This window comes from Coregonus lavaretus (genome assembly GCF_964263955.1).
Source record: "Coregonus lavaretus genome assembly, chromosome: 33".
Classification (NCBI taxonomy): Eukaryota; Metazoa; Chordata; class Actinopteri; order Salmoniformes; family Salmonidae; genus Coregonus; species Coregonus lavaretus.
Genome location: NC_140020.1, coordinates 20,765,133 through 20,779,118, shown reverse-complemented (window position 1 = coordinate 20,779,118; position 13,986 = coordinate 20,765,133). Strand labels below are relative to the sequence as shown.

Here is a 13,986-nt window from a genome sequence, read left to right as displayed (position 1 = left end):
TAAATGACCTTGCACGCATGTTGCGATATCAGTCTGTCAATAGAGAGGAAGGAGCTCAATCATGTTTCTGCATTAGTTGATTTAGCTAGCTAACGTTAGATACAGTGCCTTGCAAAAGTATTCAACCCCCTTGGCGTTTTTTCCCTATTTTGTTGCATTACAACCTGTAATTTAAATGGATTTCATGTAATGGACTTACACAAAATAGTCCAACTTGGTGAAGTGAAATGAAAAAAATAACTTGTTTCAGAAAATTTAAAAAAATAAATAACGGAAAAGTGGTGAGTGCATATGTATTCACCCCCTTTGCTATGAAGTCCCAAAATATGATCTGGTGCAACCAATTACCTTCAGAAGTCATATAATTAGTTAAATGAAGTCCACCTGTGTGCAATATAAGTGTCACATGATCTGTCACATGATCTCAGTATATATGCACCTGTCCTGAAAGGCCCCAGAGTCTGCAACAGGACTAAGCAAGAGGCACCACCAAGCAAGTGGCAATATGAAAACCAAGGAGCTCTCCAAACAGGTCAGGGACAAAGTTGTGGAGAAGTACAGAACAGGGTTGGGTTATAAAAAAATATCAGAAACTTTGAACATCCCACAGAGCACCATTAAATCCATTATTAAAAAATGGAAAGAATATGGCACCACAACAAACCTGCCAAGAGAGGGCCGCCCACCAAAACTCACGGAACAGGCAAGGAGGGCATTAATCAGAGAGGCAACAAAGAGACCAAAGATAACCCTGAAGGAGCTGCAAAGCTCCACAGCGGAGATTGGAGTATCTGTCCATAGGACCAATTTAAGCTATACACTCCACAGAGCTGTCTTTACGGAAGAGTGGCCAGAAAAAAAGCCATTGCTTAAAGAAAAAAAAATAAGCAAACACGTTTGGTGTTCGCCAAAAGGCATGTGGGAGACTCCCCATACATATGGAAGAAGGTACTCTGGTCAGTTGAGACTAAAATTGAGCTTTTTGGCCATCAAGGAAAACGCTATGTCTGGCGTAAACCCAACACTTCTCATAACTCAGAGAACACCATCCCCACAGTGAAGCATGGTGGTGGCAGCATCATGCTGTGGGGATGTTTTTCATCGGCAGGGACTGGGAAACTGGTCAGAATTGAAGGAATGATGGATGGCGCTAAATACAGGGAAATTCTTGAGGGAAACCTGTTTCAGTCTTCCAGAGATTTGAGACTGGGACGGAGGTTCACCTTCCAGCAGGACAAGGACCCTAAGCATGCTGCTAAAGCAACACTTGAGTGGTTTAAGTCGAAACATTTAAATGTCTTGGAATGGCCTAGTCAAAGCCCAGACCTCAATCCAATTGAGAATATGTGGTATGACTTAAAGATTGCTGTACACCAGTGGAACCCATCCAACTTGAAGGAGCTGGAGCAGTTTTGCCTTGAAGAATGGGCAAACATCCCAGTGGCTAGATGTGCCAAGTTTATAGAGACATACCCCAAGAGACTTGCAGCTGTAATTGCTGCAAAAGGTGGCTTTACAAAGTATTGACTTTGACTGTTTCACAAAAAAATATATTTTGCATCTTGAAAGTGGTAGGCATGTTGTGTAAATCAAATGATACAAACCCCCCAAAAATCAACAAAATAGGAAAAATGCCAAGGGGGGTGAATACTTTTGCATGTCAATGTACACACACATCCTGTGTGCATGCACATCTGACTCACACACATAACAGTATGCGTGAACACGTGTAAATCAAATCAAATTGTATTGGTTGCATACACATATTTAGCAGATGTTATTGCGGGTGTAGCGAAATGCTTGTGTTCCTAGCTCCAACAGTGCAGTAATATCTAACAATACACATGAATCTAAAAGTAAAAGAATGGAATTAAGAAATATAGAAATATTAGGACAAGCAATAAATATACACTACCGGTCAAGTTTTAGAACACCTACTCATTCAAGGGTTTTTCTTTATTTTTACTATTTTCTACATTGTAGAATAATAGTGAAGACATCAAAACTATGAAATAACACATATGGAATCATGTAGTAACCTAAAAAATATATTTTATATTTGAGATTCTTCAAATTATTTTGAGTCATTGTCCTGTTGAAAAACAAATGATAGTCATACACACAATACCCCATAATGACAAAGCAAAAACATGGTTTTTATACATTTTTACAAAACCGAAATATCACATTTACGTAAGTGTTCAGACCCTTTACTCAGTACTTTGTTGAAGCACATTTTAAATTAACTTTGCCCCTTAGAGTATGACCTAGGCTTCTTTATAGTGGATTTACGACGAATGCGTGGACATGTTTTCTCAGTGCCCTCATTAAATTTACAGATAAAATATTGTCATACTGTTTAGAAAGGTTTATGCTATCATTATTAATGCAAACTGTGCAAAATAAGTATATCATTATTACATCATTATTATTATTTGGGGTATTTAAAAATGTTTAGCCTGAATAATATAGGTTACATGTTATGACTGTAAGTCGCTTTGGATAAAAGCGTCTGCTAAATGGCATATTATTATTATTATTATTATGAAGGAGAGGAGCTGAAGAGATTATTGAGACATCCCCTTTGTTTTTCTGTTTTGTGTTTCAGGAATGGCCCAGTTTGAGGAAGTATCCCAGATGTCTGCTGTCCACCCTAAACCTGTAGGGTTGGTCCTACTGTATGGTACTGCTGGGTTCCGCACCAACTCTAAGCAGCTAGACCACGTCATGTTCTGAATGGGTTTACTGGCCACACTCCGCTCCAAGAAGACTAAGGCCACCATCAGAGTCATGGTCACTGCGTCACACAACCCTGAGGGTAGCAAAACATAACACTTGCTTCCTTTACTACCCTTCACTGTGTCTATATGGCTTCAGGGTCGTTCCATGTCATTTCAAGCAAGCCATGACACCCACCATCTCAGATTGTTCTGAAATCGTTTATTTAGTTAGAAACAGTTAAGATTAGCATTCCTGCAACATTATTTTGTTGAAATATAATTTGATCAATGAGAAATCAAGGTAATTGATTGCACCCAAATTGGCCATTTTATTTTATAGGATTCATATAATATTCAATAAATGTAGTACCTAACATCTGATTTGGATCACATGAAGAATCCAAAGAAATGGTCAAAAGCCACCCCCGATTCCCCCCACCCTACACCAATCCCATCCCAACAACGAGTATTCTGTATCAGTTCTCTAGGTCTGACAAGTATCATGGAGCTGCGGCTCGGACTATTGTTTATTCATACTATGTAATATATTCTCATTGAATTTGGTGATGTTTTTTCCCCCTGTTCAGAGAAATTAGTCATTGAAGCTGTTAGGTTTATGTCCAATCCTACAACCTGATATTACCAGGTTCTGACCACTAGATGGTGTTGTTCCTGCTATTAGGTGATTAAAAAAATTAATATAATAATCCCCCCTCAATGTTGAAGAGAGTTCACCCAAATTACAAAATGACATATTGGTTTCCTTACCCTGTCAGCAGTTTATGGACAAGGTATGACAGCAAACCATGCTTGGTCCAAATCGGATGTTAGGTACTATATTTATTGAATATTATATTAATCTTATAAATAAAAAATTGCCAATTTGGGTGCTTAATTTCTCAGATCAAATTATATTTCAACCAAATAATGTTGCAGGAATGCTAATCTTACGTTTTTAACAACAGAAACCATTTCAGAACAATCTGAGATGGTGGGTGTCAAAACCCTCTTTCTTGTGCTTTTTGAGGTGGAACGACCCTTCAGGGTCTATCTTTGATTTATAGTCCCTGGTGTTCTATTCTGGTCTGCTCTGAGGGCCACAAATCAAGCTGCTGCGGATTCTCTGATATTATTAGAAAAAGGTTGTCTAGAATTGATTTGCTTTCATGGAAAGTATTGCTTTTCTGATTTACACAATATCCCAATCTCCATCTTTATCTCTCCCCTCCTCCCTCTCTCCATCTACCTCACCCCTACTATCCACACTATACTACAACCACCCCTTCCTATTCCTCTCATACCCCTTCCTTCCTTCTCTCCACATCTCCCTTCCCATCCACTATATCCCCCCATCCCCCCTCTCCAGGAGGATAACGGGATGAAGCTGGTGGACCCCATGGGGGAGATGGTGACCCCTGCGTGAGAGGGCAATGCCACCCAGCTGGCCAACACGGAGCAGGAGTGGCTCCTCACCGTCCTGAAGGACGTCCAGGAGGCCAGCGTGTTTGTGGGCAAAGATACCAGGTACTGGGGTATTAACATTCTCTAGTCTAGAAACTAAACTATAATCTTGAATATCAAGGGTTAGCAATATGACAGGGGGAAAGTTAATTTTGCATCGCCCATTGTCCCGGGTGGGTGGAAATGTCACTTTAGGACCAATGGAATGATCTAAAATACTTAAACTCAGCCCACCCGGGGGACCTGGTGATGCAAAAATAACTCAACCAAGGTTATCTCAGATATTTAATCTCATTGGTTGTGTTACTTCAGGCCCAGCAGTGAGAGCCAATCACAGGCAGTACTGGATGGAGTCCAAGCCCTGGAAAGCCACATTAAAGGTGCATTAACTCTTAGGTTCAACTACACCTTGGTATGTGATTGATTGTTGGTTCTTCTTCTTGTTTGGAAATCACTTATTGGTGACTCTTCCTGTCTATCAGATTATGGCTTGGTGACCACACCCCAGCTGCACTACATGGTGTGATGTCAGAACACCCAGGGTCGCTATGGCGAAAGCCACGGTCAAGGGTTATTACCAGAAACTCTCCCAGGCTTTCATCCAGCTCACTAAGAACGCAAGACTACATAATCTCTCTGTCTGCCTGTAACACTTTAATAACCTTCATGAATAAGCATGACTAAACTCTTTATAAATAGTGAACATATTCTATAAAAAAAATAGTATTACAAAAATTGGTGAGTACTTATAATCATACATATTGTTTTATAAAGCATGTTTACTCATTTGCAAGCACTTTTAATTGAAGGTGAGGACACACACAGCTTAGTCTTTCCAACTCACAATGCTATCAGTGCTGACCTCTCCTCTCTCCAGGTGTTAGTGAGGTGTACCAAGACAGGAGTTAAACACCTTCACCATGCAGCCCAGGAGTTTGACATTGGTGTTTACTTCGAGGCCAACGGCCATGGAACTGTGAGTCGGAAACATGCTCACACACTAATCTCTGACGGGTATATTGCTTGAATGTACCCACTCAATGACGGCCTGTCTGTATGATTACGGTCATGTTGTGGTTGTGTTGCGGTCCCATCTCAGGTCCTGTTCAGTAAAGCAGCAGAAGAGAAGATCCAGCAGCTAGCCCACGACTCCAACACCAACGACGAGAGGAAGAGAGCTGCACTGCTACTGCAGAACACGGTCAACCTCATCAACCAGGCATGACCACACATGGACATGGCAACACAATCAACCATTTTAGCAATAGTGACTACACATGTTCATTGCAATGACGGGTCCAATCCTGTGTGCATAACTGACATTTTATATATCTCTGTCTCTCTCTCTGTCTGTCTCTCGCTGTGTGTGTAGACAGTAGGAGATGCTGTCTCTGACATGCTTCTGATTGAGGCTGTGTTAGCCATCAGAGGGATGACATTACAACAATGGGACGCAATCTACACAGACCTGCCCAACAGACAGCTCAAAGTGAAGGTGTGTGTGTGTGGGTGGGTGCCTGTGTGCACTCAGGGAGTTGCATCATATGTTACTTTAAATGCCTGTATAATAAAGAAATCTAATACATATGTTTTAACACAGTTTATCCTGGTGCCTCAGTTGCAGTGTTGTTGTGTGGCCTGTAGGTGGCAGACCGGCGAGTGATTGACACTACAGATGCAGAGAGGAGAACAGTGAGTCCAGCAGGTCTGCAGGAGGCCATAGACAGCCTAGTGAGTAAGTACAGACAGGCACGCTCCTTTGTCCGTCCCTCGGGCACTGAGGATGTGGTCCGAGTGTACGCTGAGGCAGACACACAGGTGGGACTGAATGCTGACACTCAGACCTACTATCACATGGAGTGATAGTGATTCACTCAATTCACCTTTCTTGTTCACTTGCTATGTCTTTACCTTTCTTTACGCATTATTTTTCTGTCGCTCACTGTCTGATGATGGTGATGTATTTGTGTGTTTCAGGAGAGTGCTGATGCCCTGGCACATGAAGTTAGCCTGGTAGTGTACCGCCTTTTTGGAGTAGTGGCAGAGGAGTCCTATCCTTTATAAACACACACATTATGCAATGTCTATCGAACAATTCTGTCCTTTTATTTTTACGTGCATCTAAAGGTTACATAACTTCCTCCAGCCATGATTGTACATCGTTTGTAGTCTTTATCAGGTGCCAAATCATTTTATACTGTATACTGCATTTAATACTGTAGTATTACTTTTCTGAGTCTGAACAATTTCAGTCCGTGAAGGAAAGGGAATCACTGTATTGGACAATGAAGGGAAAATATGCTAAATAAGGTTAAACTTGTAATCCCCTTTTTTACCCAACCTTAATCCTCTGTCAATGTAGTGGTTTTGTATTATTCCCATGTAATTATGTAAATGTTTTACATTAGCAGTTATTGTAGATCAATTTTTGCATTACTGTTTATAGCGGAGTAATTGCACTGCTTTGAACGGACCTCAACTAGAAAGACTGTGCTGCTATGTAATTGTTGAACACCAGGAGTAAAAATAGGAAACTGACATCAAACTTATTCTATATTTATTTTTTACCTAAATATGTTTGGAAATTACCACATCAAGAGAAAATATTGTAATTGCTTTGCTGTTTTGTTTTTTAATTTGTTGCTTGTAGAGCGATATGGTTCTCAGACACACACAGGGAGTTAAAGGCTAACAGAAAGGCAATGTGAGGCTAAGACAGAGTTTAGTGCAGGCAGAGACAGAGACACACACAGAAGAGGACCATAGGGGTCCTGATCCTGAAGACCACTATCCTAGGGGGTTGGTGTGGGCTACATTTTTTGGGGGCAAGGGTGGAAGGGCTCTAACATTCATACGGTGGTGTAGGAGTTAGGAGCCTGGACTTCCATCTCTAGTCCTCGTCTGTGTCGTCAGCAGCTCCAGAGATGGTAATGGTGCATTCCTGTGTGTCGCTCTCATACATGTCATCTGTCTTAACTGTTCTGAGAGAAAATGGGAAAGGGCAGGGGAAAAAGGGGTTTGAAAACAACACTGGGTGACAAATTTAATATTGAATACAAATATATGTAAATACAAAAATGTCCTCCGTCACATATTCAGATGACAAAACAGACTACTGGTATGCCATATTTTATCGACAGATTATAGGTAAGATTATCTCCCAGTATGGTTTAAATTGTGACCAAGGCTTGCTCTACCTGATGAGAAGAGTCTTCCGCTCAGTCATCTCCACTGACTGTTCCTCGTAGCTCTCCGTCTGGCTCTCTGGTGATATCACTGCCACGTCAGGGGCCTCTTTGGTGCCCCCAGTTCCATTAGCAGGAGTTCTGCCCAGCCCGGCCCCATACCCGTATCCGCTGACAGAGGCGGCGCTAACCGAGGCAGAGGTGGAGCTAGCGCTGATGGCCACTCCGCCTCTTCCTCCTCCACCCAGGGACATGCTCTGTACCATGGTGCTGAGACGGGTGTCCTCGCCCTCGATCAGCGCCCTGCCAAATACACAACCACAGAGACGACACGTAGAAGTCACAGATTTACACTTAGCAAACATAAAGTAGGCTGCATATCAAAATAGTTGCGTTGCTGCCTTTCCTTGCCTCCCACACAGATCTGACAAACCCAGGATAGCTGAAAGCAATACTTGGCGCAATCTGCTTTGACCTGTCCAGTTCTTTTCTCTTCAAGTGGGGGAAATGAGGAGCAGAAAAGGCCTGTTTAGACTATAGGGGAGTTATGATTGTCACCTGTAGGTGGTGATCTCAATCTCAAGGGCCATCTTGACGTTGAGCAGCTCCTGGTACTCCCTCAGCAGCAAAGCTATCTTCTCCTTCATCACCTTCAGCTCCAGCTTCAGCCCCTCAATACGCTCCTGTGGGAAACACACACAAGCTTTTAGGTCATAGGGAGCCAATTGTGACCGGCTGTTAGAGTCAATTTTAAAGAACTCTCACTTATTGCCCACTTTGTAGAGCAAATATCCATTCTGACCTCCCATGCTTCTTTCTACAGTAAAGGTGTGTAGTGAGAGTAGTACTACTCACCAGCAGTGTCTCCTGTTCTTTCTTGTGTCTCTCCACAGCGTCACGAATCTGAACCTTCAGAGATTCATTCCTCGTCTTCATGGACTCCAACTCACGCACCAGGTTTAAGCTCTACACACAGAGACAAACACACATAGTCTTGTTTAACTAACCTTGTGGGGACACACAATTATAACCATTCAAAGTACTATTTTCCCTAACCCCTAAACCTAACCCTTACCCTAACCCTAACCTTAATTCTACCTTAACACACCCGTGTTTTCAATCTGTTGATTGGTGGTGTCAATAACAGTATTAACGATGATGAGAAAAGAGGGTCCCACTTACATCTCTCTTGTAACTTGCGATTTCCTCTCTCACACTTCGAACGCTTTGAACGTGTTTGGTTGTCACATCGTTCAGGTCCTGGAACTTTGACTTGTACCAAGCGTCCATCTCCTGAGGAACAACAGAAACAAAATGGATTCAGTTTTCTGTGTAATTATGTAATCACATATGAAGTTATGTGTAATAAATCGAGTATTATCTGCAATTGGTACCTGTAGGTTTCTGGCGGCGATGCTGTCGTACTGGGACTGGATTTGTTTGAGGGCGGAGGAGAGGTCAGGGAGGGCAAAGGTAATGTCCACCTTGGCCACCGCCACGTAGATCTGCTGCATCAGCTCCTCAATTTCCTGACAGGGGCAAACAAAATGGAGCCTACTCATTCCTTCTGTGAATTTCACAGTTTTCACAGTTAGTCGATAAAGTTTGCATCAGAAAACTCTCAATCACTAGCCCATGATCCAACCTCTCCCACTTTAACTCATATACTGTCATAAAAAGTAATTAGCAGGTCATTCCAGCAGTTGTGTGAATTCAACTGCATGCCTGTGATGACCACAAGTCATACCAAACAGATGCTGCTATAGACACATACAGTATGTAAAATACAGTATGTTACAGTCCACCTTTGTGAACAGATACAGAAAGAAATGGACTGCCTCAATGTGAAAATAGATATATGACAGACAGTGGTATGTTGCCCCTCTGTGAATCAAGACAGTGAAAGACACTAGACAGACGTAGACACAGATATAGACCCAGACGTGTTACCTCTTTGTGAACTCTGGTCAGGAAGGCCAGCTCCACCTCCAGGTTCTCCAGCTGCTTCTCCAGGCCGATACGGGCCGAGGTGGCTCTATCCACATCCTGCCAGAGAGGAAGGTTAGAGGATGAATTTATTATTGAGTTTGTACACAGGAATAACTGGGAAGAGAGTACATTGACAGCCTGGTAAATGAGGTAGGTGATTCTGTGTGTGTACAATTTGAGTTCATGTTGATATTGTTTAATGGTTATGTCTGCATCTGTGTTTGACTCACGGGGCGGAAGGCTTCGATCTCCAACTCTGCCTTCTTCCTGGCCTCCAGAGCCTCCTCATATTTGACCTTGAGCACCTCCACCTGTCCTGCCATGGCCCCCTTGGCCGCTACAGCCAGGTCCTTAGGGTGGAGGAAACAGTCAAACCCAATACCTGTCTGTCTCATCCCAGTCCACCATTGTAAAAGTAAATATCATGCATAGGCTATAGGTGGTCATAAAGCTCACCCTCTGCACTCTCATCTGCTCAGCGATCCGGTGGAGCTGTCTCAGCTGGCCCTCGTAGAGCTGTCTCAGCCCAGACGGCTTCACATAGCGGTTCTGCAGAGCATCAATCTCAGCCTCCAGCAGCTTGTTCTGCCCCTCCAGAGTACGTACCTGGGACAGAACATGGGTTTGTGAGTGAGAGAGAGTGCAGATAAACATAGGTTTGCATGTGACTGAGTGTGGCATATAGTTTAGTGAGACAGAGGAGAGTATGAGTGACAGAACGTGTGAGATGAGGTGTGGTCTTGCCTTCTCGATGTAGATAGCCAGGCGGTCGTTGAGGGCCACCATCTCCTGCCTCTCGCCGGTGCGGGTGCTCATGAATTCTTGGTTCTCCGCTGCAGCTGCATCCAGGTCCAGGCTGGGCCCCAGCCCCATGTTCATGCCGAAGCATAGGGCCCCCATACTCACACTGCTGTGGTAAGGACAGGAGGGGACAAGGCCAGCCATCAACCATCCACTATATTTGACTTTATAACACTTTTAATCTGGATGTTGAGGTAATGAAAGCATCAGAATAGGTCTGATACTCAAAGTTAAATATATTTTATCAAGAAATGAGTGTCCCATTAAGAATGAATTCAGTGATTATTAGGCCAAGCCTACAATTATAAATGAAGCAGTATTCCAGTGAAAGAACAAATGGATAGTTAACGCTGATATGACATTAAAACCTCAACTGTAGCCTAGAATGGTCCTATCCGGAGAGAATAAAACATCAAAAGAGTTGTATTACCTGGTCATGCGGGGCTTGCGGTTGCTGGAGAGGTTCCTCCTCCCCATGGTTCCCCCGCTGCGACTGTAGCTGGCAGAGCGGTGACGGACATCCCTTCGGGTCGGTGAAGGGCTCGAAACCCGCACCTGATAGGAAGCAGAGGAGGAGGCGAGGGTGCCCTCGAAGTGGCGGCGGTAGGAAGACATCCTTTCTGGGCTGCGACTCATGATGACGGCCTGTAACTGTCTTTACCTTCACTCAACACTGGAAACTGTTCACACACTTTGTTGGAATGGGATGGTGGTGCTTTTATACCTGAGCTATCTCATCCAGCCCTTCCCAGTTTCCACCTCCAGGGCAAGACGCACCAGCGGTAAGGAATTTAGAACCTCCCCATTCCGAAGGCTGACCGTCCCTGCAAAAATCTATCATGGTTCCGTGAAGAGATTACAGTGGTAAAAATAGAGAGTTGAATGAGTCTTGTACAATGACTGTTATTACACTGGAATGTTTACTGTAACCTACAAAGCAGAATAATGTACTCCTCAATTACAATAGTGGAGCATCATGAGGTGAATGAACTGTGAACGTGAACCTTTTACTACCAATCCTTTCACTAGAGAACAACTTTTTAACATCACTTCAAAGGTCATATGGGTCCTGACCAGTGGGTCTGAGGTGCCAAGTGCACTGCTGTGACTTTACATGTTGTTTCTGTCTTTTTTTAGTGTCCACAGCTTGGTTATTTGCCCATGTAATTATCCCATCTAAAGTTCATATGGGTTAATGAGGATGAATATCAATTATAGTCAATTATTGTCTTAAAAACATAGACGTGACAAGTATGTAACCCAATTTGCATTACCCATTACCAACCTATTCATGGATAAGGTCGTAAAAAGATGGGGTGTGGACGGCTTCCTCATACTGTCATCTCTCCAAGAGTGGAATCATATGATCACTGTGGGGCTGCATATCTCCATTCTTTCCGCATGTTCGGGCTTGCATGTATGTGGCAGGTGCACAGAGTCATAGTCTATTGGAGGTGTGAACAGAAACAAAGTAATTGAGCTTGAACCCTGGGCTTCCCAGGCAGTAGCCCATTCTCCTTGTCTTACCGGTGTGTGTCTTAGGGTAGACTTGGAATTATAATTATTTAGTAATAGTTTATATAGAGTGCATTCGGAAAATATTCAGACCCCTTGACTTTTTCCACATTTTATTACGTTACAGCCTTATTCTAAAATGGATTAAATATTTTTTTGTCCTCATCAATCTACACACAATACCCCATAATGGCGAAGCGAAAACAGGTTTTTAGAAATGATTGCAAATATAAAAAGGGGGGGAAAAATTAACATTGCACCACCAACCAACCCTACACCTATACAGTTGAAGTCGGAAGTTTACATACACCTTAGCCAAATACATTCTTTCATCACATATGGGTCAAAAGTTTACATACACTCAATTAGTATTTGGTAGCATTGCCTTTAAATTGTTTAACTTGGGTCAAACGTTTCGGGTAACCTTCCACAAGCTGGCCCATTCCTCCTGACAGAGCTGGTGTAACTGAGTCAGGTTTGTAGGCCTCCTTGCTTGCACACGCGTTTTCAGATCTGCCCACACATTTTCTATAGGATTGAGGTCAGGGCTTTGTGATGGCCACGCCAATACCTTGACTTTGTTATCCTTAAGCCATTTTGCCACAACTTTGGAAGTATGCTTGGGGTCATTGTCCATTTGGAAGACCCATTTGCGACCAAGCTTTAAATTCCTGACTGATGTCTTGAGATGTTGCTTCAATATATCTACATAACTTTGCTTCCTCATGATGCCATCTATTTTTTGAAGTGCACCAGTCCCTCATGCAGCAAAGCACCCTCACAGCATGATGCTGCCACCCCCGTGCTTCACGGTTGGGATGGTGTTCTTTGGCTTGCAAGCAACCCCCTTTTTCCTCCAAACATAACGATGGTCATTATGGCCAAACAGTTATATTTTTGTTTCATCAGACCAGAGGACATTTCTCCAAAAAGTACAATCTTTGTCCCCATGTGCAGTTGCAAACCATAGTCTGGCTTTTTTATGGCGGTTTTGGAGCAGTGGCTTCTTCCTTGCTGAGCGGCCTTTCAGGTTATGTCGATATAGGACTCGTTTTACTGTGGATATAGATACTTTTGTACCTGTTTCCTCCAGCATCTTCACAAGGTCCTTTGCTGTTGTTCTGGGATTGATTTGCACTTTTCGCACCAGAGTACGTTCATCTCTAGGAGACAGAATGCGTCTCCTTCCTGAGCGGTATGACGGCTGCGTGGTCCCATGGTGTTTATACTTGCGTACTATTGTTTGTACAGATGAACGTGGTACCTTCAGGTGTTTGGAAATTGCTCCCAAGGATGAACCAGACTTGTGGAGGTCTACAATTTCTTTTTCTGAGCTCTTGGCTGATTTATTTTGATTTTCCCATGATGTCAAGCAAAGAGGCACTGAGTTTGAAGGTAGGCCTTGAAATACATCCACAGGTACACCTCCAATTGACTCAAATGATGTCAATTAGCCTCTCAGAAGCTTCTAAAGCCATGACATCATTTTCTGGAATTTCCCAAGCTATTTAAAGGCACAGTTAACTTAGTGTATGTAAACTTCTGACCCACTGGAATTGTGATACAGTGAATTATAAGTGAAATAATCTGTCTGTAAACAATTGTTGGAAAAATTACTTGTGTCATGCACAAAGTAGATGTCCTAACCGACTTGCCAAAACTATAGTTTTGGTCCTCTGTAGCTCAATTGGTAGAGCATGGCGCTTGTAATGCCAGGGTAGTGGGTTCGATCCCCGGGACCACCCATATGTAAAAATGTATGCACGCATGACTGTAAGTCGCTTTGGATAAAAGCATCTGCTAAATGGCATATTATTATATTATATTATTATATTATATTATATAGTTTGTTAACAAGACATTTGTGGAGTGGTTGAAAAACGAGTTTTAATGACTCCAACCTAAGTGTATGTAAACTTCCGTCTTCAACTGTATACCACTATTTAAAAAAAGAATCATCTCAAAACATCTTATAACTCTTCTGCAATAATATATATACATATAATAATATAATAAATATATCTCATACACCCAGGTACTTCTCTGCAGCTGCCACCTACACTCATGGTGAGCGGCAGGCGAGGTGAGTAGTCATGCTGTACTTCGCTCCGCAGGTAATATGACACATTACATTACAATGGAACGATTTGATTAGTGTAATGTTAGCTAGCTACATAGTTGTATTTGTATCAAAGATAAAGGTGTAGTATAGAGAAACTATCGAGGTTAGCTAGCCAGCTACATTCGTTCGCAGCGACGCCGTTTTTCAAACAAAGTCAACACCGCAGCCATTGCTAGCTAGCCAACACTACCAG

General features: G+C 42.7%; 1 protein-coding gene and 1 pseudogene across 2 annotated transcripts; one reads left to right on the top strand and one right to left on the bottom strand.

Annotated features, from left to right (window-relative positions):
* The first annotated feature begins 2,610 nt into the window (after window positions 1–2,610).
* LOC311108176 (phosphoacetylglucosamine mutase-like) lies at window positions 2,611–6,245 on the top strand (annotated as a pseudogene). The gene is made up of 9 exons: window positions 2,611–2,817; window positions 4,087–4,244; window positions 4,494–4,561; window positions 4,664–4,798; window positions 5,059–5,157; window positions 5,281–5,400; window positions 5,554–5,676; window positions 5,826–5,999; window positions 6,159–6,245. The product of its transcript is annotated as a phosphoacetylglucosamine mutase-like (transcript).
* A 20-nt stretch (window positions 6,246–6,265) lies between these two features.
* ngs (notochord granular surface) lies at window positions 6,266–10,848 on the bottom strand. Its single transcript, XM_084151499.1, has 11 exons — window positions 10,587–10,848; window positions 10,100–10,265; window positions 9,812–9,961; window positions 9,586–9,705; window positions 9,317–9,412; window positions 8,761–8,895; window positions 8,549–8,659; window positions 8,222–8,332; window positions 7,925–8,049; window positions 7,379–7,669; window positions 6,266–7,157 (listed from the first exon to the last, which is right to left on the bottom strand). The coding sequence occupies exons 1-11, from the start codon at window positions 10,790–10,792 to the stop codon at window positions 7,154–7,156; spliced, it is 1,515 nt and encodes a 504-aa protein (XP_084007625.1). The 5' UTR covers window positions 10,793–10,848; the 3' UTR covers window positions 6,266–7,153.
* Window positions 10,849–13,986: the final 3,138 nt, after the last annotated feature.

Excerpts from the sequence above, each read along its gene's own strand:
- ngs (XM_084151499.1), bottom strand. The coding sequence starts at position 10,792 with ATGAGTCGCAGCCCAGAAAGGATGTCTTCCTACCGCCGCCACTTCGAG. Across the intron at positions 8,660-8,760 it reads TCGCCGCCAGAAACCTACAG|GAGATGGACGCTTGGTACAA; the intron begins GTACCAATTGCA and ends GTTGTTCCTCAG. Across the intron at positions 7,670-7,924 it reads ATTGAGATCACCACCTACAG|GGCGCTGATCGAGGGCGAGG; the intron begins GTGACAATCATA and ends TGTATTTGGCAG.